Source organism: Xenopus laevis, chromosome 1L (genome assembly GCF_017654675.1).
Source record: "Xenopus laevis strain J_2021 chromosome 1L, Xenopus_laevis_v10.1, whole genome shotgun sequence".
Lineage (NCBI taxonomy): Eukaryota > Metazoa > Chordata > Amphibia > Anura > Pipidae > Xenopus > Xenopus laevis.
This window is the reverse complement of record NC_054371.1, coordinates 207,952,737-207,977,167: the sequence shown is the minus strand read 5'-3', so window position 1 is coordinate 207,977,167 and position 24,431 is coordinate 207,952,737. Positions and strand designations below refer to the sequence as shown.

General features: G+C 41.2%; 1 protein-coding gene across 5 annotated transcripts; it reads right to left on the bottom strand.

Moving 5' to 3' along the window:
• Positions 1-1,931: 1,931 nt before the first annotated feature.
• Positions 1,932-24,079, bottom strand: mier3.L (mesoderm induction early response 1, family member 3 L homeolog). Of its 5 annotated transcripts, XM_018266016.2 has the most exons (14): positions 23,952-24,078; positions 21,289-21,313; positions 17,334-17,393; positions 15,229-15,374; positions 14,312-14,443; positions 13,987-14,107; positions 9,500-9,585; positions 9,341-9,413; positions 8,174-8,310; positions 7,886-7,967; positions 7,475-7,569; positions 5,130-5,257; positions 4,877-5,022; positions 1,932-3,221 (listed from the first exon to the last, which is right to left on the bottom strand). In XM_018266016.2, exons 4-14 carry the CDS (start codon positions 15,325-15,327, stop codon positions 2,767-2,769), a joined length of 1,554 nt encoding a protein of 517 aa, XP_018121505.1. In that variant the 5' UTR covers positions 15,328-15,374; positions 17,334-17,393; positions 21,289-21,313; positions 23,952-24,078; the 3' UTR covers positions 1,932-2,766. The 5 variants fall into 5 exon arrangements, with proteins under 5 accessions (XP_018121505.1, XP_018121489.1, XP_018121481.1 ...); XM_018266000.2 differs by lacking the exon at positions 17,334-17,393 and having other exon boundaries at positions 23,952-24,079; XM_018265992.2 differs by lacking the exons at positions 17,334-17,393; positions 23,952-24,078 and adding an exon at positions 23,686-23,923.
• Positions 24,080-24,431: the final 352 nt, after the last annotated feature.

Here is a 24,431-nt window from a genome sequence, read left to right as displayed (position 1 = left end):
CACTCGTTTTGATGGAAAAAATGATAAAGCAGCCACCCTCAATCCAGAATTCTACAGCACGGGAAGCCAAACATGGCTAGGAAAATGATTAAACAACGGGGGCAACTACAACAATCCTACGCACACTGGATAGGCCATAAAGAAATTGATAAATCTGGTCTCCAAGTAGAAAGTGATTACTCACCAAATATAGGAAGAGGTGCGCCGCCCTCAGCACGGGGAGGAGACACACCAAAATAACCTTTGGAGCAGGCACTCAAAGAAGGCAAACTTCCACCAGGCAGATAAATTCAAAGTGAAGAGTTTGTGTTCACAGCCTTACGCGTTTCGTGTCAAACACTTAATCATCAGCTCTCTTTACAGAGCCATGCTTCACAAATTTAAACAAAAATACACCAATCAAAACATTGCACCAATTAGAAAAAATCCTAGACTCCAATTAGGAGCCAATAGTCTTGGTTGTAACCTTTAACCTCTCCTATTTAAACTGAATAGTGATTGGTGCACCTGTGCAAATGTTTTTGGATTGTTTGGTTTTTTTCTCGAATTGGTGCAATGTTTTAAATTGGTGTATTTTTGTTTAAATACTTGAAGCATGGCTCTGTAAAGAGAGCCTATGATTAAGTGTTTGACATGAAACGCGTATGGCTGTGAACACAATAAACTCTTCACTTTGAATTTATCTGCCTGGTGGAAGTTTGCCTTCTTGGAGTGCCTGCTCCAAAGGTTATTTCGGTTTGTCCGCTCCCCGTGCTGAGGGCGGTGCACGTGGGCCTCTTCCTATATGTGGTGAGTAATCACTTTCTACTTGGAGACCCTAAACTCCAGATTTATCAATTTGTTTATGGTAGTGTTTGACACGAAACGCGTAAGGCTGCGGACATAGTAAACTCTTCCCTTTGAATTTATCTGGCAGTTGGAAGTTTGCCTCTTTGAGTGCCTGCTCCAAAGGTTATTTCAGGCCATAAAGAAAAGCAAGTCTGATTAACTAGGAGAAAGAAGAAAAAACTTGGGGTGAGAGAAAAGTATACGCATCTAGGAAGGGATGAGGAGATCATGGGAAACTATACAGACGTTGTCTTCTCTAGAATCTGCCGCTGTGTAAACATAAAAAAAAAATTCTTCAATGCTCTAAGAACCCAAAGCAGCAGCCACTCAAGACTGATGTTAATGCATTTCACAGTAAACTTAATAAATACCCTCCCTCTCAAAATCTACACACAAGGAAATATTTGCCACATGCAGCCCTCCAGCTCCCGGGATCCCTCCGTGCGGTCGATCGCTCAGGGCCACTTGTGCGGCATTCCTTCTTCTAAACACTTCTAGCACAAACCCCCCCAACACATGAAACACGGATGTAGTATCACTTACACGCATCTAAATGGTCTTTCGAATCAGTGCTGAAGCTTCCGTTAACGAAAAACGTAAACATTAACCACTAGATAAACCTATCGGTTGGAAAACCGCTACCAACAGCATCGACGGGTGGGGTTAAACCATTTACTGGCAAATAGACTGCAAAAATGGTTTCAAAGGCAAAGTGAGGAGCAATGCGAGAGACTCTTTGGCAGAGGTAACACAACAGACGTGTGCCTTTTATAACTAAATCTGTAAGACCTGCACACGCACCATAGAACCTCACAAGGAGGACGGCAATGTATTGGAGATCAGTGACCAAAATGAACCATTAAATGTTCAGGTCAGAGTTTCTAGATCATTACTATATACGATGCGGCTTATGGAATATATTAGATTGTACTAAAAGGGGGACACGCCACGTTTTTGTTTATTCCTGGGAGGTATCTGTCCTACTACTGAACAAAAAAATGAAATGCTAATGTTTATTAGTCATGTAAACTTAGTGGTAAATCCGAAAGGCAGAAGACTGTGCTCTCGGACAGGGTCGGCCGCCTCGGGAACAGGTTACGGTACACAGATCAATGTGTAATTTATTTTACAATCGTCAAAGTAGAGGACAGCTTTACCAAATCTCAACCAAAAACACAAATTTTACAAAAAAAATTAAAAATACTGTCCGATTTACTGAAGTACATGACAAATGCAACAGGAAAGTCGGACTCCGAGATCCCTGCCCTGTAAACTGCAAAGCAACCCGAGCTCAGGCTTTTCTCTATATGAAGCCCACTTGGTTAGGACGAGCTTCCTGATTGGCTCTGGGTAAGTACCACTTACAAGATAGTTCAGACCTGTATTAAAAGTAAGGGGGGAAAAAGTGATGAATGCACAGTTCATATTGGAATATGCCAGCCCCGCATTAAAAAGTAAAAACAAAAATAAAAGAATAAGCTACACTTAGCAGGGATCGGAATTGGTACCTGTAAACATTTTTGTTTTCCACTGAACCCATTGCTGTAAAAAAAAAAAAAAAAAAAAAAGAAAAGAAAAAAAAGAAGAAGCAGCCAATACATTTGATACAGAACCTCTGAGCTGGTTTTCAGATGGGGGAATATCTACAGAATTTAACAAAAATAGAAGCATTAAGCTGCAACCCCCCCTCCCCCTCGATAGTACTCGAAACTCCCGCATCTGCGGAGCATAGTCTGTTGCCACATAAATGGACCGAAATAAAGTTCTTGACAAATCAAGATATAGTTCTTTACATACAAAGACATCACTGATGTCATAGGAAAAGAAAAAAAAATAAAGTTCAAACTTCCAGTGAAAGACTAGGCAAACCCGAAGTTTTGATCAGATTTACTGCAACTCCATCGTCAGTTTTTTTTGTTTTTTTTGAGACTCCTGAAATTATTCCGACTGAAGGGCCGTGTGGTGTAGTGTGTGCGAGTTTATAAAACTACTGGTCTCGTTTGTGGATAAACTGCTTAAGTCTGCCATGGATACGGCCATTTTGGCACTGGTGATGTGGTGCGTGTGGGTCTCAAAGTCCACGCCGAGGTTATTTACAGAAACATCACTGATAAAGGATTCTGGAACGGAGATTCCCATTTTTATCCGTTTTGCCGGCCTCTCGGGTTCCTCGCTGCATAAGCTCAAGGCGCCGACCTCGGAGGGATAAAATCCAGTCTCAAATATATTAAAACAATCGCTTTCCCCGTTGCTGGGCAAGGAGAGCAAGTCTTCTGTTCCAACTGGCACGTGATTGACCGGGACTCGGGGTAAAGCATCCAAAGTAGGGAAGCCATCGTTCAAGCAGTTGACATCTGCAGGATTACATACTGGGCCTACGCTATTGGTCAGTGCTGGAAGACATATATAAACATTAAATACATGGACAAACCACACCAGAGAGATCATAAGTTCATCTTTCTGACTTACATCTACCATAAAAACGACAGCAATGGGATAGTCTAGTTTTAGTACAGGTATAGGATACGTTCTCTTGAAACCAGTTATCCAGAAAGCTCCCAATTACAGAGGCCGTCTCCTATAGACTCCATTTTATCCAAATAATTAACATTTTTAAAAATTCCCTATTTCTTTGTAATAATAAAACAGTACCTTGTACTTGATCCCAAGTAATAACATCCCAAAATATAAGTAATAGTGATGTGCGGGTAGGCCCAATGCCTGTGCCGGGGGTCAGGCCGATCACACACCTCCATTTGCGGGTGGCGGGCAGGTCCGGGTTGAGCTCTTCTTCCTGCTCTCCCTGCCCACCACACGGAACTGCCGGCTTCATTTTTTAAAGACGCGCACTTTAAAATGGAAGCCGAGCTCAGGCAGGTTGGCGAATGGTAGGTTAGGATCGGGTGCGGGTTTTACCCGACCCACACATCACTAGCAAAAGCAAAACCAGCCTATTGGGTCAATTTAAAGGGGACCAGTCACCCGAAAAAATTATTCAAAATCCTATTTGATCACTTTAGTCAAGCAAAATGAACTTTAATTACACTGTATAAATTATTTGAATCTTGTTTCCTTCAGTCTGGGAATTCATAATTATAGCAAGCAGGAGCCATTTTGTGGACATTGTTATTAAGACAGGTCTTGTATCATCTCAGAATCTTGTTTGTGCACCAGAATGGGGGACCTGATGTCCATCCCCATGCACTGGCTACACAATTAAATGGTGAAGAGAACTGGGGGAATGTGAGGAGTAGACCTGTCACCCAGACAAATAAAATCTGTATAATAGAAGCACTTTTCAAATTAAACATGAAATCCAAATTTTTTTTTTTTAATTGAAGCATTCATAGCTATTGTAAGCTCATTTAAAATTCTAGGCTGTCAATCAAATATTGTCTGCCCCTCCTCTATGCCTTAGGCATAGAGGCGGGGCAAACAATTACTTTCACTTTCCATTCAGCACTTCCTAGATGTCACTGCTCTCCCCACATTCCCCCGTTCTCTTCACCATTTAATTGTGTAACCAGGGCATGGGGATGGACATCAGGTCCCCCATTCTGGTGCACAAACAAGATTCTGATTACAAGACTTGTCTTAATAACAGTGTCCACAAAATGGCTCCTGCCTGCTTGTTATAATTATGAGTTCCCAGACTGAAGGAAACAAGATTCAAATAATTTATACAGTGTAATTAAAGTTCATATTGATGATAAAATAGGATTTGGAATAATTTTTTTGGGTGATGGGTCCCCTTTAATGTTTACATGATTTTCTAGTAGACTTAAGGTATGAAGATCCAAATTACGGAAAGATCAGTTATCTGGAAAACCTTAGGTCTCGACCATTCTGGATAACAGGTCCCAAACCTGTATTTAGATTATCATCAAGCATCTCTTATACAGAACTGTACTGAGATTAGCCAATTCAACCTATTAAATAGAGCCAAATTCAAGGACTTTTGCAATGGGTTTATCAGTTGGCGCAATGGAGGTTACTAGAAACCATAAATGTATGAGCAAAGCAATGGGTTGTGGAGTCCTCAGCTCACCTGTCAGGTCATTAGCAGTAATCGAGTTCAGTATATTAAGCTGCGACTCAGGTATTGGATCTGTTCTACTTTGGCAGGTTAAGGCGGACGAGTTTCCTACAGATCCAAGAACCTCTGCTTCATCCACCAAACGATCCATATAATCACTGAAAATAAAAATTCCAAACAATTGTGAGTGGTGTGTTATCTGCTCCACTCAACAAAATCTGCTCCTGTTCTGGAAAATGATTTAGAAAGGGGGGGCAGTACTTACGTTACTCCAGGGTGATGATTGTATCTTTTCTTGCCAAATTTAGTTCGCTGAGCAAAATATTCATATCTTTCTGATTTTTTCCACATGTAATAAAAGGCCACACATTCAGCAACCGTCCGAGACTTAACCTGGAAGTTAAAAAGCCAGAAAAATAACATTTATTTTGAGCAACGTTTGTGGATGCTACATCCGATATGCTAATGTGTAGTGATAGGCTGCCACAAACCCAACCACACTCCATTAATTGATGCAGTTAAAAAGTATTTATTTTAGCAAACAAAATCTCACAGGAGCCTTACGTGGTTTCATGTCTTGCCGGCCCTTAGTCATATTTAAATGAAAAAGGACAAATCAAAGACATGCTCCAGCCAGCCAATCCAAAAGATCAGTGGAAAAGACCAATCAGAAACATGCTTAGGATAGCCAATCCCATTACAAATTGGGTCAGACTATCATAAATTGCATCTTATACAAAGAATTACAAATACAATAGGTTATATACTAATAAGAAATATTTTAGCAAACAGCTTAGTAGTGACAGTGAATAAAATAATGTATAGATAGTGTTCAGATAAAACAAGAGACATTATAATCCAAGTGCTTCTCTAGTTTCCAAGAAGAAAAAAAAAGTTGGTCTAGAATAATCCCACCTCAATATGTGGAGATATCGTCTCTGTGCCAGTTACAGAAAAGAAATCTATAAGTACACTCAACAAAGTGTTTTGCTACAGTGGTAAAGCTATTTAAAAGGAGAAGGAAAGGCTAAAATTAAGTAAACTTTATCAGAAAGGTCTATATAAATATACCAGTAAACCCTCAAAGTAACGCTGCTCAGTCCTCTGTGAAAAGAAACACATTTCTTTCCTTCTATTGTGTACTCATGGGCTTATGTATCAGACTTACTGTTTTCATCTTAAACCTCCAGGGGTAGGGCTTGAGCATGCTCAGTTAGTTCCTTCCCCCTGCCTCCTCCCCTCACAGCAGCAATCTGAGCACAGACCTATGAGCCAGCAGGGAGAGACTGGCAGGAAGTTACATCACAACAAGCTAATACTGCAGCTGCTATCCTAAGCTGTTTACTTGGGTATGGTAAAGCATTCTGCAGAATATATATAGTGTTACAGCTTGCACTGTTGTGGCTAATCTATTGGCAATAAACTGCCTTGGTAGCTTTCCTTCTCCTCTAAGTCTTTAATATTACATATGCTTTCTCGGATTCTTTCCTTTAAAGTGCAACTTGTTTGACCAACATACTGTTGGGAGTATTCTTTACATGTAATAAGGTACACAACAGTCTTTGAATTTCAGTTGATATATTGTCTTTTTAGATATAGAGAATCTGGTTTATTGCAATTAACATGCAGTGTTAGTCACAGGTGGATTTAGCACACCATACGGAGTTAGTACCTTAAAGGGATACGGTCATGGGAAAAATGTTTCTTTTTCAAAATGAATCAGTTAATAGTGCTGCTCCAGCAGAATTCTGCACTGAAATTTATTCTCAAAAGAGCAAACAGATTTTATTTTCGGACATGGGCTAGACATAGTCAGTTTACCAGCTGCCCCCAATCATGTGACTTGTGCTCTGATAAACTTCAGTCACACTTTACTGCTGTACTGCAAGTTGGAGTGATATCACCCCTCCTCCCCCCCAGCAGCCTAACAACAGAACAATGGGAAGGTAACTAGATAACAGCTCCCTAACACAAGATAACAGCTGCTTGGTAGATCTAAGAGAACAACTAAATAGTAAAATCCATGTCCCACTGCAACACATTTAGTTACATTGAGTAGGAGACATAACAGCCTGCCAGAAAGCAGTTCCATCCTAAAGTGCTTTCTGAAAACACATGACCAGGCAAAATGACAGGAGATGGCGCCTATAAACCAATATTACAAATACACTTGCTGGTCAGGAATTAAATTTTATATGGTAGAGTGAATTATTTGCAGTGTAATTTGGAAATAAAAACATCATGGCAGAATCCCTTTAACCGAGGCCTAAAGAACAGCTGCTACAAAGTACTTCTGAATGTGAATTGTTAGGAGACCTTCTCTCACCATGGATGCAGCTGTTTGCTGAAGAACCCATTATAATGCAATTGTTAGCCTGTAGGTTGGATCAGCCACTTCTGTGGCTAATTTTGTAGAAAGTTCAAGAAACAGGACCATTATTAAACTTGCATTTTTAAGTACTTACATTGCTGTTCTGTGTAACCCCCTATGATACAAGTGTGGGTGAAGAAAATTGGGCCATGTGCTATTATCCCAGAAAGAGGCAAATTATACATGCGCATCCGAAAGAAAATTTTAAAAAGCTGGACATGATGAACGAAGATGCTTACCTCATTTTTTTGTATGAGATGAAAGTCCTTTCCATGCACCATGAGTCCATGCTCAAAATTACTACATTCCTCTTCAGTCCAAGGTTTAATCTCATCTATCAATGCAAAAAAACATTATAAACGGATGTCATCAGTTATAAACGGTGAGTTCTGATGTAATTTCTGTCACATGACTCATTGAAACTTGTGTATTATAATAAAGTACCCCAGTTGCAAAATATGAGGGATATTAGAAGTTACCTTGGAGTTCCATGACCTGTATAAAAGCACTTGTCCTTCAGCCTCTTGTTTTTATATGGTCATGAATCTCCTCTGTAACTCACAATACCAACTATACAAAAAAAAGCTACATAGAGAAAATGCACTTTTAGGACATGTTATTTTTACAGCAGGTAATAACATCCAACTCACCTTGTGATGCCTTCCAGCTGTTGCAGTATCGCTCCAACGCATACGTCACGTTGTACTGACACTTGAAGAGTTCTTGCAAAGCCTACACAAGAAAAAAGGTTGGACAATGGAGCATTTAAGTGCTACGTCATTAATATCAGTGGGTCAACAACCTTTGCTGGCTATAACAGACACAAGAATAAATACAATTAACTTGTATAAGAAACAGGAAAAGAGCAGGATTAACATTCATTTGTACCTATACATTTTTCATTCATTAGTACCTATGAAAATAAAATATAAGCTTACCTGTTCATTGTCTCTCAACAGAACCCCGCCAGCATCTTTCTCATTAATAGCTCTTGATACTTCACGTAGAAAATCCTTCACTTTGTTTTCTGGAAGAACATCTGGACTCCAGAGCAGCTGATCCTCGTGTTCATAATCTGTAATGGGATAGTTCAAGTATAACAATTTTTATAGACTTGCACTGTGCCAGGTTCTATGAGAATGTTTGGCAGGCATAACGGGAGCGAGGAGCAGTAGTTGGGGCTCAGACAGGCCAGTTAGGGCGAGATTTTGGGAAAGTTCCTATTTGCAGTCCTAGATACACCTGAAGCCGAGCTTGGGGTGATTGGGTTGAACTTTGGAATTAAAGTCTGCTGTCCTAGATATTTTTACACGGATTTCCCTATACCCGTCACCTTGATATGAACTAAATGGGCCCTGGTCAATGATTGGACCTACATTGAGGTTTGAACTTCCCTTGACGTATTTACAAAGACAAAATATTAACTTGCACACACTGGACTACGTGCTACGGTGTTAACTAAATCAATTTCAATCTATTCAGCCTGTGAGTTTGTTTTGGTACACATGCATTTTTGGGCCTAAAAAAATGACCAGATCATTAAGGATGTGCCGACTGTATGTAGTTTAAATGTAACAGATTGTAAGCTTCCCCAATTCATCAAATTACCCGAGAACCTTGGCTTATAAAGAAGCTTTAATATGATTTAGACCTTATTAAAGGGGTGCTTTACCGTTAACTTTTAGTATCATATAGAATGGCCAATTCTAAGCAACTTTTCAACTGGTGTTCATTTTTTTTTTTTTTTTTAATTATTAGCCTTATTTTTCTGACTCTTCAGCTTTCAAATGGGGGTCACTGACCCCATTTAAAAAACAAATGCTCTGTAAGACTACAAATGTATTGTTATCACTACTTTTTATTCCCTCATCATGGTTGCTAGGGTAATTTGGAACTTAAACAGATTGCTGACATTACAAATCGGATAGATGCTGAATAAAAAGCTAACTAAAACCACAAATAATAAAAAATGAAAACCAATTGCAAATTGTCTCCGAATATCACTCTCTACACCATACAAAAAGTTGACTCAAAGGTGAACAACCTGGTTTTTACCATATAAAGGAAAATGGGTCTAATTTCAAGCAGCATGTGCCGAAACATACCAATGCAATCCGGCAAGCATTTCCCCTGAAACAGTGGAATTTCCGCTTGATGAAGTGGCCCAAGCATGATTTCCTAACAAAAAAAAGAAAAAATTCTATAGAGAAACGCTTATTCAGTTGTATGTTGAACTGTGAATGAAAAACAATATGAACACTTACCTTTCTGAGGTCCTCTGATGAATTTCCAAAGTCAGTTTCCAAATCCTCACTCTCGTATTCTTTATCCCCATCATAGGTAGTGTTTGCTTTATTTGGAATTAAAGAAACAAGGGCGCTTATTAGCAAGGATAAACAGCTGCAGCTACAGGATCAATTAAGGAAGCGTTTCAAATTGGCTTTTAAAACTTAATTCAATTTAAAAAAAAATCCTTCATGAATATATGATGTGAGGAACTTTACATTAACTGTTGGATTGCAACAGGGTTGATCTCTACTCATATACCTGCTCCTGCCCTTATGCCTGCAAGTCCCTTCCATGTTTTAAAGGAGAACTAAAGCTCAACAAAGTGCGAGTATAAGCCTGCTAAATCTTTTGCCTTGTACCAGCCCAGCTACACAGACCGTTAAATCCTTATCGCTCTAGTCCTATGGGGGACACAGGAACCATGGGGTTAAATCCACTCCCATCAGGAGGCAGGACACAGAAGAAAAAATGGATCCTCCCTTCTATATAGCCTCCTTCCACCTCCAGCTAATTGGTTATATCACAAAGAACCGAGCAACAATAACCCAACTGTATTAAACTTAACATATGGCCGAGTCAAAGGTACCCCGTGTTTCGAGGTGGGAAGTCCTGTGTCCCCCATAGGACTAGAGAGAAAATTATTTAACGGTAGGTAATAAATCCCACACACAGGAACCATGGGGACTTACCAAAGTTGTCCCATTGTAGGGAGGGAGAAACAGGTAAGCAAAAACCTAACTGTATTTAGGAAACAACAGATTGTAGGAGCTTACGCCCAAAAACCGCTGCTCAGCAGAGGCCATATTTCTGGACGCCCATAAAGTGCTGAGCGCCTGTGTGGAACGAGCCTTCATGCCAAATGGAACAGGCTTCTAAATGGAGATGTACGCTCTATGGATCGCTTCCTTAATCCATCGTGTGTTGGTAGGTTTGGAGGCGGGGAGACCCTTGTGACTGCCGGAGGGCACCACAAAAAGAGTAAAATTTGCAAAATGTAGCTGTGCGCTGCACGTATGTATGTAGCACTCAAACTAGATCCAAATTGTGAAACCTCCCCTCCTTAGGATTCTTAGAACTGCAAAAGGAAGGAATAACAATCTCCTTGTTTAGGTGAAAAGCAGAAATCACCTTAGGAAGGAACAAAGGTACTGTCCGCATCACAGCTTTTTATTCATGAAAATTCAGATATGGTGGTGAACACGACAATGCCCCAAGTTCAGAAACTCTTCCAGCTGACGTGATCAACCAGCGACACCACCTTCCACACAAACTCAATCAATCTGTCCTGAACTGAAGGAGAACTGGGATGCCTATGTCCTCATACAAAAATCTTTAATTTGAACACCATGAGATGAAAATTTTCCAAATCCTGTAATAAATTTTGCCTTTCGTGCCTTAAAGGGATCCTGTCATCGGAAAACGTTTGGTTTCCAAAACGCATCAGTTAATAGATTTCAGATTTCAAAACTGAATATAAAAAAATCAGTTTGCTCTTTTGAGAAACAGATTTCAGTGCAGAATTCTGCTGGAGCAGCACTATTAACTGATTCATTTTGAAAAAAAAAAAAAAAGCATCGTCTAAACTATGTCCATAGAAAAACCTTTTTGTGTCAATATCGAGGCCTCAAATTAAATTGAACATTCCTGGATTGTGATGAAGAATGGGACCCTGACACAAGAGGTCTGCTCTGGGTGGAAGAGGAATAGGTGGTTCGATAGAAAATCGATAGAAATCATATCCGTGAACCACAATCATTTTGGCCAATGTGGGGCAAACACAATGTAGGTGTTCCACTTTCTCTTTATCCTTTTGCGGAAACGAGGAAGCCATGCAAGCGGAACACATAGGCCAGAGAGGATTTCTATTCAGGTGATCACTCCTACTGCTAGAGGATGTCTTGTCTTTGCGATGAAGCGGTTTAACATCCAGTTGTGATGGGAAGCCATTAGATCAAGATCTGGTAGCCCCCCAACGAGTTGCTATAGGTGAATACCTCGTCGTTCAGTTCCCACTCTGTCGTATACAGCTGAAGGCGACTTAGGTAATACGCCTCTTCATCGAATACCCCTGGGATGTGCACAGCCAATATTTGGGTATGGTTTTGATCGATAACACCATCACCCCCAGAACTCTTATGCAGAACTGAATTGATGGCCTCTCTGTTGAATGAAGTCTGTGCACCAGTGATACCCACTTTAGAATCTTTTTCTCGGGAAGAAAACTTTCCACTGGGACGTATTGAAGACAAGCCCTAGATAAGTCCTTCTCTGCGACGGTGTCAGACAATACTTGTCTCTGTTAATCGTCCAGCAGAATTATTGGAGGGTTCTGATAGATCGTTGTAAGGACCTCTCCGCTAGGTGCCTCGTCCGAGCCTTGAACAGAAGGTCATCTATGGAGTAATAGATACTCCTTGGACTCTGAGGATAGATGCCATGATCTTGGTGAAAATTCTGGGGGCAGATTACAGCCCGAATGGCAGTGCCACAAACTGAAAATGGCGTTTTTGGAAGGCGAACAGGAGGAATTGTTGGTGTGTGTGTGGGGGGGGGGGGATTGGAACATGCAGGTATGCATCCTTGACATCCAAAGAAGCTAGGAATTATCCTGGTTCCATGGCCCATTTGACTGACCTGACAGACTCCATTTTGAAGCAACGGTACATAATCCACCTGTTGAGGCGGTATAGGTCGAGAACTGGTCAGTAAGATCCTTTCTTCTTGGGTACAATGAACAGATTCGAGGAGAACCCTTTGAACATTTGAGATGGAGGTACAGGAGTGACTACTTCTGAACATACCTATTCGTCTATGATGGTTAGAAAGGCCAATCTCTTTGGTGGATCCCGATGGACCCTGGATAGGAAGAATCTCGGGGGAAGTAGCTGTCGAACCTTGAGATGGTAGCCATTTGTGACTGATTCGACTACTCATTGATAGTCTACTTCTCGTGCCCATTTTTCTGCAAAATGTCTAAATTTTACGCCCACTGGGAGTTCCGGCTGTGACTGGGTCAGCCAGTCATGCCGATGTCTGCTTGTCGTTGCTGGCTCTAATATTGATCTCTTTGGCTTGCCAGGTGGTCTTTCCACTTGAGGAGTAGCGCCCCCTTGAGGAAAACTGCCTGGGTGGTGAGGAGCCTCTGGAGGAAAGAAATCCCCGGCCACAAAAAGGACGTGAAAGTCTCTGTGAAAATCCCTGGGCTTTGATATGGGGCAGGAGTGTGCTCTTGCTCCTTGTAGCCTGGAAGATAATCTTCTCCAGTTCCCTGCCGAACAGTCATGAACCCTTGAAGGGTATTAAGCTCTAAGAAAACTCTTACAGTAAGTCAGCGGACCACAACTGGAGGCACAGGCACGCCGGGCAGCTACTCATAGCGCGGAGGTCCAAGCTACGATCTTCAAGGAGTCTAATGAGGCGTCACAAAGGAGCTGGCCTCCTGCATTCGAATAGCAATGGACTCAAGCTCCTCTGTGGGCAAATCTTCACAAATGCCTGAAATGAGCATATCTGATCAGGATTCAAGTGCCCTGCTGACCCAGGCCGATAGCAGGTACCTGGGGAAGGCCGGTGCTCCGCAGAGTCTAGAGGAAGCCTCACGCTCCTACCTGCCCCTGTTTTGCCTCACCAAGTGTCCTCTAGCGAAGACGGATCTGCGGCTCTCTCCTGGTGGCGTAGGGAATGACTCAACGAGCACAGCAAGCGCTGACTCAGGTTTCCTTGTGATGGGCCCCCTGGGGGCCTTGTCCAGAACCTCCTGACGTTGCGAGGACACATTAAAAACTAAATTGCTGGAGGCGGAAGGAGGCTATATAGAGGGGAGGATCCGATTTTCTGTGTCCTGCCTCCTGATGGGAGGGGATTTAACCCCATGGTTCATGTGTCCCCCAGGACGTATGAGAAAAACAGGATTATTTCAGAAACCGTACAGAATCTTTAATTGATTGTATTTAGAAAGTTTCTTATTTCAGTATGAAGAAGCCTATATTAAATGTAAATTTTTGAGATAGTTCCCCTTTAATGTATCATTAGTGGTAAGAGTCATTAGTGTTATAGGGCTCCTGAACAACTGGGCCGGTAAAGACCATTACCAAGAAAGAAATTCATTATATGCAGAAACTTCTGAAAACATATAAAATGGATGTAGAGCAGGGGTGCCCAAAAGGAAGATTGGGATCCACCAGTAGACCTTTAGCTGGTGATCAGTAGATCTCAAGACACTGCCAAACAGCTTGTCTAAATCACTGTCCTATTTCATGCTTTTCATACAGATATTTATTATGTTACATTACATAGAAATAGTTTGTTAAATTATTTATTTAAGTAATATTTTCCATGGAACAGAATGCTAACAATGCTTTTATGGATGTAGATCATAATGGGACATCACCACTAAAAGTAGACCTCGCATAAGTTAAGTATGGGCACTCCTGATGTAGAGAAATAACTGTGGGCTACTTACATCTTAAAGGACGTGGAAAGAAGTCTGTTGCTTCATGTGATGTAACAGACGGTGTCAAGTCATCAGCAGAAGACTGGGTTTCTTCATCATCACCCGACAAAAGGTCTTTTGCGATTTCCTCCTACACATAAAAGAAAGTGGATTATTGTAATTTTAAAGGAGAAGAAAAAAAAAAGCAGCAGGTTTTGCCCTTCCCTTATAGAAGGACCCTTCACTTAGAAAGAGGGTTAACTTGCATGCACTCTCCATAGGCTTCAATACAGCCAACAGTGATGCAATGTAAAGCCCCTAGGTATGGATTAATTGAACACAAAAAGGCACTTACTTTATCCAGAGTCATATCCGGAAGCTCATCAGCAAGTTCACTCGGGGAGCTGCCTGCACTTGAAACAGTTACTGGATCTGCATCTTCATACACATAAATCGCTAGCAAGTCTTCCAAGGGCATGTTTCCTTCCTGTGAAAATAGAAATTTCTTAATGAACATTTGCATAAATTGGGGGGGGGGAATGAACCTTTAAAATGCACTACTATGAGGAGCGCCTACAAGCAAGTCTGTCCTACCGACACCTAGTTTAAATAGGCAGAATGACTTGTCGAATACCAGTGCCCCCTGGTATGTTCACAATAGCAGAGATTACGGAGACACAGAACTTCTCTTGTGTGTCAGAAAGATTTGCTAAGAATGTAGAGCTGCTGATAATATGGTGTTTGTGTTTGAATGTAATAAAAAAAAAAAAAAAGGGGTATCCAAAAGGAAAGACAAGTGGACATGTTAAAGGGTTGTTTACCTTTAACATAATGTAGAGAGATATTTTGAGACAATTTGCAACTGGTTTTCATTTTTTTTTTGTGGTTTAAGAATTATTTAGCTTTTTATTCAGTAGCTTTCCAGATTGCAATTTCAGCAATCTGGATGCTAGGGTCCAAATTACCCTATTGTATTACCCTACATGCATTTGTACAAGAGACTGGATTATGAATAGGAAAGGGCCTGCATAGAAAGAGGAGTAATACAAAGTAACAATAACAATACATTTGTAGCCTTAGAGTGTTTTTAGATGGGGTCAGTGACCCCAAATTGAAATCTGTAAGAAAAAAAATGTAAAAAAAAAAAAAAGTCAGAAGAAAATAAAACTGTAAAAAAGTAAAAATGAAGATCAATTGAAAAGCTGCCATTCTTCAACATACTAAAAGTTAACTCGAAGGTGAACCACCCCTTTCAACATCCGTGACAAGCACCTTTTCTAAATCTTCAATTTCAGATGCGAAATGTTTGCCGTCGTCCTTCATTTCTTCCTCTTCGAGAGTTCTTTCATCATCATAGTCATGTACCAACATTTCAGCAGTAGGGTCAAAGTCATGATCCTCAGAAGACAGGGAGCCGACTGGAAAACAAAACAGCGACAGCTTACAAAACCCATTGTGATCCACGAGACGCGAGAACTAAGGCACTAGAAATGTACCATGCAATTATACACCAGTGCAATATTTGGCTTCAGAAAGCAGCCGACTTAGAGCAGCAATGAATACACAGAACATGGAGAAGTCACATTAGGATACAAGGTTTACAGAGCACAGACATAGGCATCATTTATGGGTGTTGGGTAAGTAAAAGCAATTGGGTATCATGAATTCTGCTACTAGGAACGGATCTTGGGGCCACAAGAAATGAAGTGTGCCTTTCCTTGCAGTGGAGGAGATTGTTTTGCCTGGCCCAAGTCACACAAGTATTAAAGAGAAACCATAAGAACATTGCTGAAATCTAATCGACGCATCATTGTCTTTTGATCCTTACAGCACCAGCCTTACTTAAAAGGGGAACTATTGCGAAAATGAAAATTTGATATAAGCTTCAGCAAACTGAAATAAGAAACTTTCTAAATACAATCAATTAAAGGGGTTGCTCACCTTCAAACAACTAGCTGCTTTCCTATAGATCACCAAAAATCCCAATTACTTTCTATTTTCGAAGTGTCACAGTTTTTCTAATATTGAAGTGTAAAGTGTCTTTTTTTACCTTCTAAAGCAGCTCTTGGAGGGAGGGGGGTCGCCGACCCTGTAAACTGTTCTAAATGGATACATTTAGTTGATACGTTTCTTATCTTTGTCCCTGCTGAGCAGAATCTCTGGGTTTCATTACAGGCAGCTGTTAGAATTGATACAATAGTTGCTAATATTCCAGAGATGCTGCTGAGAAATGTATCATCTAAATGTTGCAAAATTGTAACAGTTCAGAATCGCGCCTGAATTACTGAGCTGCCAAACAAACGCCACAGGGAAATTAAACTTTAAACTTGGATTTTGGAAAAACAGTACAAAATAAATAATGGAAAGTAACTAAAAAAAGTCTATTTCTGGGGAACAATCTGAAAACAACTGGAAAAAAAAAAAAAGTGTTTGGAAGGTGAACAACCCTTTTAAATATTCTATACCGTTTATGAAATAATCAAGTTTATCTTCACTATTCCTCTCTCAGCAACTGTTTCTCTTCATTCTGTCTTCTTGCAGGAGTTGGATGACAGATAATCATTGACAGTTAAGCTCCCCATAGACGCGACGATTCTTCTTGCAGAACGACCGATTTTAGGGAAGTCCGACCAATCCTTCGAAATTATCGTGCGGTTAGTGGGATTCGAATGATCGTACATCTTACGATTTTTCGGCCGACATCTGTCAGGAAATTGATCGGCCAGGTCAAAAAATCTTTGTCGGTCCCAGTGCAATCTATCTATGTTTGCAGGGCCAAGCAGACAGCTCCCCTTTGTTTTCCTGGCAAATTGGTCTTTTTAGTTGATGGTAAATTCGTACGATCGTTCCGAGAAAATCGTGGTCTCACGATGAGGATCTGATCTTTTAAAAATCTCAACATCTATGGCCAGCTTTAGACCCAATATATCTTATAGGGGGGCTCCTTTTGCCTAGAAGATGTATAAGAACTCCCTGTAAAAATCACCAGAAATCATGTCTCTCTACATGCAGGATTTGTTTCAAAAGGCAGTTATTTTGTTTGTACTGGAATCAGTTATTTGAGTGAGCTCGAATACATTAGTTAGAAAGGAAGCCCCCCCCCCATAAGATATATTGGATCTGAATGTCATCGAATATCTGATACCCAACTGCTGCATAAACAGAGAATGAAGAGAAACAGATGCCGAGAGAGGAATAGTGAACATAAACGTGATTATTTCAGATATGAAGCAGAATATTTAATGGATTGTATTTATAAAGTTTCTTATGTCAGTATGAGGAAGCTTGAATTAAAATTTTATTTTTGCTATAGTTACCCTTTAAGCACTCGTAAACAAGAGGGGGGAAAAAAATAAAACAAGGGTGTCACAAATTACCTTTACTTTCTCTTTGTCATTCTGATTGAATATTTCATTGTGAAATGCTTCAGTAGTTATCTATTTCAGAAAAAAATTGAAATAAAACAGTATTTTCGAGACTCAGATGATGTTTCTAACAACTGGATATGACTGCAGCCTACTCTGCCTTCCACTGGAAACTCCATTCTTCCATGCACACTAACCCATACACTAGGCTTGTGTGTGTGTGGGGGGGGATATTAGGGGGAAAACTCTTATGCTTAAAGGGGAAGGAAACCTAGTCGGCGCAAAAACCCTCCCACCCTCCCGTGTGTTGCCCACCTCCCTCCCTCCCCCTGGCATACCCGTCCTGCTGGGCAAATGCCCCTAACTTGTTACTTACCCTTCTGTGCAGGTCCAGTCCAGGGAGTTCACAGACGACATCTTCTTCCACTCGATCGTCTTCCTGCTTTGATCGGCGCATGCGCAGTAGGAGCATTTCGCCGGTACGATCTACTGCGCATGCGCCAAAAGTCACAAAGTGAAATCGGAAAACCTCGTGACTTTTGGCGCATGCACAGTAGATCGTACCAGCGAAATGCTCCTACTGCGCATGCGCCGATCAAAGCAGGAAGACGATCGAAGATGTCGTCTGTGAACTCCCTGGACTGGACCTGCGCAGAAGGGTAAGTAACAAGTTAGGGGCATTTGCCCAGCGGGACGGGTAGGCCAGGGGGAAGGAGGGAGGGTGGGCAACACACGGGAAGGGGGGGGGGGTTTTTGCGCCAACTAGGTTTCCTTCCCCTTTAAAGTGCAGATCTGATGGAACTCAAAAAAGACATAGGGTGCGTGTGTTTTGGGGTACTGAAAGCTTGATTCTATACAGACCACTGCATCACAATAATATTTAATGACATATACATCATTCCTAGCATTTTGGCAACTCTTAAAAACAATTTGGATAATGCTCATATAAATCAGATAAAAGCCAACAAAACATACTCCTGGCTCTTATAGAAACTTTGAGACACCTTGCTAAGTGGGACTGGTGCTATTAAATGTTTATGTTACAGTCAACCATAGATACCTTATCAGCAGCAACAACATACAGGGGCTCATTTAAAAACACTGGGCAAATTTGCACCTGGGTAGTTACCCATAGCAACCAATGATTTGGCTTTTTACAGGCAGCTGCCGGATGAACAATGAAAGGAAACATCTGATTGGTTGCCATAGGTTACTGCCCAGGTGCAAATGTGCCCAGTGTTTATAAATGAGCCCCAAAAAGTCTAGCCTATGATGGGATGAAAACAGAGGATGCTCACTGCCAAGTTAAAGGGGTAGTTCACCTTTAAATTAACATTTAGTAGGATACATACAGCGATTGAAAATTCCAGTTTGGAATGTCAGCAGCTAACTGGTGACTATGGTCCAATTTACCCTGGCAAACAGGCTGTGGTGTGAATAAGAGACTGGAAGATGAATAGGAGAGAATAGGAGAAAAAACATAGCCATATATCTATCAGGCAGGTTTAAAATCCCATCAATGCAAGGACCACATCAGACTCAGTTGTATGGCACATGGGTGGCCATATCTGACAAAGATCCACTTGTTTGGCAACCTCAGCAAACAAGTGGATCTTCAGGTGTACGGCCAGCTTTACAGAGCAATCAGTTTTTGGGTGGCAGTGGTCAGTGACCCCTATTTGAAAGATGGACAGAGGCAGAAGAGAAAGGAGAATTGAACTTACAAGTGAACTGCCCCTTTAAAAGATGTTATTGCTAGGAGAACATTTAGGATTTCATATCAAACATTCATAAAAGGATCCTTCCCATTACAGATCACATGTGGACAAAATGAATATGACTTCCATGTCTGCCTTTGACCAGGACACCTACTTTAACTATAACTTGATACTAATCCTGGTACTTGCACAAACACACACTTGTAGCATTACAAGATTACAACAATAGATCTTATTTGTTGTATTTAAAGCTGTACATATACATTTTTAGACTGGAAATAAATAAATTCCATGAATTACAGCAATTAGAAATGGCAGTATGTAGCAGTCTCATGACTTTACAGTGTGAGCTAGAGTGGCACTTATTTGTCCTGCCTCTCAAAATGACCGTTGCTTGACTTATTGTAAGTTGTAAAACAGAAATCTAGGTAATAGCAGTGCACTTTACAAGCACTTTGATCCATATTTAAGCTACAATCTGGGTTCAGTACTAGATGGAAATAAAAATAATGGCTCAGGGGCTCCTAAAATTCATTGCCCCCAGTCTGCCAATCCCCATTGACACAGTATTATAACCTTATATGACACTTTATGGGTAGACTGGAGGAGATAAAAAAAGAGCCATAGCATCAATTCTAAACTAAATACATGGTCACAGCACTGATGATGCTGGACTTAAACAAGGTTCAGTCTGAAAAAAGCTAAAGGTTGACCCTCTCTGTTTATACAAACTCAATAACTACAGCAAATCATTATTCAAAAGACGTGAACATTGTGAGACACTTCTAATCAGCACTTCTTGTGAATAACTAAGTAAATACTGATGTCCGACTCTTTATAAAGGATATTAATGAAATGGGGATCTTCAGACCTGGCTGAACTATAACCTGATGTGTTTCTTAATGAATATTAAAAGTTGATAACATTGACAAATGAAAAATCTGATCAAAAACACACGAGTGTCCACTGGTCTCTCTTATGCCCAAGATTTATGTTAAAGGACAAGTAAAGCCTGAATCACAGGGGAGTGGGGAGTTTTTTGTTTTTACACAGTGACTACCTGCTTACCTCTTATCCAGGACTGGGACTCCTTTTCTTTAAAAAGTGCACTGGTCTAGGGTAGTTTAACACAGGGAGAGATGCTGCCAGTTTCTCATGCATCCCCTGCACCTTAGTGAAACTTTCAGACATGACACAAGTATTGTCCATACTGCAAGTCTGAAAAGGCCTGTGAAACTGGGGGAAGATGATGGAGGCCCACCCTGAGCAAACTACCCCAAGATGCAGCACTGTTAAAAGAAGAGTGGCTTGTCGCAGGGTAAGAGAGAAGCTATTAGTCACTGGGGATGCCTAACAAATTAGTACCCCCCAGTGACTCAGGCTTTCAACAAAGGGTCTCTAGTTAAAGGAAAAGTAACACCAAAAAAGAAAGTGTTTTAAAGTGCCAATATCATGTTATGTTGCCCTGCACTGGTAAAGCTGATCAGTTTGTTTCAAAACACTGCTATAGTTCATATAAACAAGCTGCTGTGTATCAATGGTGGAAATTGAAAAAAAAAAAAAGCTTAATGGCACAGGTTAAATAGTGGATAACAGATAACACTATTATGTTCTACAGAGCTTATCTGCTGTGTAACCTGAGCCCTTTCTCCTTTGAATGGCTGACCCCATTGCTACACAGCAGCTTATTTATATAAACAATAGTAGTGTTTCTGAAGCAAACACAGCAGTTTTACCAGTCAGGGCAACTGCATTATATTTGTATTACTTTAAAACACTTATTTTTTGAAGTTACTGTAACTTTAAAACACAAACCAGTATTCCAATTGCAGGGATCAACCAAGTAGTTTAAATTGGAGAACTGTAGAAATACTAAATGTTCAAATTGTTTGCCAATGAGGATAGGTAAAGGTACTTGACATTGTTGAGAATACTTTTAGGGTTTTGGAAATTGTCTACCAGCAAATTCAGCCAGCAGCAAAAGTCCCCCTTGTACTATAAGCCTTATAAATAGTTACCAGTATAAGGTACTTATTAGGGTGTGATTTAGCAAGATCACCTCTAAAATAAAACAAGCAGGGGTTGCAATTATATTTGGTTAACATAGTATGTTCCCCACCACTAGCATTAAATGAAATCCAAAAACAGCTCAGACAATGTAGAGTTCTAATTGGTCGATTTTCCAGGCTGGATCTAAGGTCTCAGAAAAGAAGTGTAGCACACAGCAGACGGCAAGAAACAGGACAAACCTGGGCTCGAACTGCCAAAGGACGCCTAGACAAAAGGAAACAAGAGAAACATTAATGACAGGGCTGAAAAGTACATTTCTTATTAAGTAATTGTTTTTAATATTGATGGAATAGTTTCAGCATCACTTCAGAGAACAGCAGCAAAGGCATTGCAGAAGAGTTGTTAGGGATTGGGATTCCACTAGTAACAGTAAGTACAATGATAAACCCACACAACTTCACTATTGGAAAGGGACCATCTGACATGCGCAACAGTTTAAAGGAACAGCAACATCAAAAAATTAAAGTGTTTTAAAGTAATAAAAGTAAAATACAGTGTTGCCCTGCAATGGTAAAACTTGCTTCAGAAACATGGCTATGGTTTATATAAATAAGCTGCTGTGTGGCAATGGGGGCAGCCATTCAAAGGAGAAAAGGCTCAAGTTAAACAGCATATGAGCTCTGTAGAACATAATGCTACACAGCAGCATGTTTATATGACCTATAGTAGTATTTCTGAAGCAAACATATCAGTTTTACCAGTGCAGGGCAACTATAATTTCATTACTTTAAAACACTCTTTTTGATGTTACTGTTCCTTTAAATCAGGGTCCATTCAGAATTGCCTTTGGAACTTCCACTACAGGGCACTTTGACAGAAGACCTGCAGGAAATACCTGTCCATCTATAAAATTTCTAAAGGCTGCCAAACGAGTGAATCTCTCCCCGATATGCCCCCATTGAAGTGGTGATATTGAGCTGATCCTATCATAATGTATCCGATAGGGGCGGTCAGATTGCGGGACCATATAAGCGCACAGACGCGGCCGCAATCGGATGTGATCTTTTGACTTACCCGATCGAGATCTGGCCGACTTTCGACCAGATATTGATCGGGGAAGCCCGTCGGATGCCCCACACATGGGCCAATAAGCTGCAGACAGCTTTTATTGCCCCTGTATTGGTGCCTTAAGGCTTCCAGACCTCCCAATGACCTCTAATCATTACTTTAAAAAAAAAAAAAAATCTTTAAGATTGTCAAGTTTAAAAAAAAAAAAAAAAGGGGGACTCGGTTTCCTCCCAGACTCCAAAAACATACAAGGCCGAGGAGTTAGCTCCTGATACATGCAGCCTAATGTAAGGGATAGGGACCTTAAACTGTAAGCTCCATTGGGACATTGACTGATTTAAAGCAGAGCAGATTGTCGGCTCTATATAAATGAAGGATAAAGACACCAGTATCACCATATCACAAAGATAAAAAGTACAGAATACCAATAGTAAGCATATTTTAATTACACGTACTGGACCGGTTATCCAGAATGCTTGAGACCTGGGGTATTCCAGATAGTGGGCCATTCCGTAATTTGGATCTTGATACCTCAAGTCTAACAAAAAATCATGTAAACATTGAATTAACCCAATAGGCTGCAATAAGGATTAATTATATTGTATTGTATTAGATCAAGTACAAGGTACTGTTTTATCACAGAGAAAAAAAGGAAATTATTTTTTTTAAAAATGTAGATTATTTGGATAAAATAGAGTCTATAGGAGACGGCATTACTTGTAACTTTCTGGATAACGGATCCCATAGCTGTATATAATGACAGGACTTCATCCTGTGTCCCTTCAGCAACCAATGAACTACAACAGACAGACACCCTCAAAACAAATACCAGGATCTGTAGCCCAACAGGCTAGACACCCATTTCTTACAATGAGAAGATGATTTCACTGCTTTAAATGAATGATACTATATAATTATTATCTATAAAGTACCAACATATGCAGCAGCGCTGTACAACACAAGGGCGCCACTGTTTCTGCGCAGTTCCCATATTAAGTGTCCGATGACAAGGAGGCTGGATCAGTATAGTCAGGAATGTAGGGGCAGTCAGCTGGTGTGGAACTACACCTCCCAGTAAGGGACAGTGACAGGTGAGCCCAGGGCTGGAGTCAGAGCTGAAGGGGCCCAGGGCATTTCAGGAAGGCTGGGGGTCCCTTTAAGATGGATGGGGGAAGTAATGGAGTTGGGGATTAGCCAACATGTTGGTTTGGGCTGCCGGGGAGATGCTGAAAGCAGCAGTTTGGGTCGGGCTCAGTATGGACTTCCCTGAGGTGTATAACAAATATTAATATAACAAACACTAATATAACAAATATTTATATAACAAACATTCATATAACAAACATTAATAAGAAATAAGTCCCCCAGCAGCCCATATTATTACTGAGCTCAGGGCAATGGCGTCACCTGTCCCATTCACTGATTAGCGACAACACCCCCCCCCATCAGTCGCTGCGATTTGGAAGTTGTATTCGGGATATACACGGAGGGCCGCGGGCTGGACGCTTCCATTCCAGTAAATAGGGAACAGTAGGACAGATGAGGGGAAGGAGCCGGGCGCTACTAACATTAAGCCGAGCCTCGGACTCTCCCAGCACCGGAAGCCCCCACAGCCAGCCGCCGCCTCTCGCACATCCCCGCCCCGCTGCCCAGTGTTTGCGCCTCTTCTCGCCTCTAGTTTGGCCGCTTCCCCAGCCCCTGCTGGACATATCGCCAGTGCTCAAACCCAAGTTCAAAATAAGCCAAACGCTCGAATGGTTTCAGAGCCGGGATTTGCCGTTCAAATTAGCCCATCTCCCAACCCCCCAAGCTCCGGCCCGGTTTTCCTTCTTACCTCCGCCATATTGGTACCTCTTGACGAGCGAGTTGCAACTGCGCCAAGTCCCCGGATGGAGCGATTCAGCCAATTAGAAACCGCCTGGACAGAGGGGGACCTATGACCATTAGGAGGAAGGGGGCGGAGCGTACAATCGAAGAGCAGAATGAGGGGAGGAGAGAGCGGTGACGCGCAAGCGTCATGATCTCGAAACCTGTACGTCTTGCTGAGCTACAGGTTCCGAGTGATTGTAGCGTCCCGTTAATGCAAATGGTCAGGGAACGGAACAGATTGTAGGTTAGGGGTTAAGAGAGTATTTGCTGAGGGGGCTCCTTGGTAATAAAAGGCACATCAAATAAAAAAAGGTTTACAGGTGCTGCTAGTACCTCAGAAACGTTCTACCAACAGCCCTCCAGCTGTTAAAGTGGGACGTTCCAGTGTAGAAATTCCGTTCCAAGCAAATGTCTGGTTAAAAGCACAACCCTCACAACTACAATC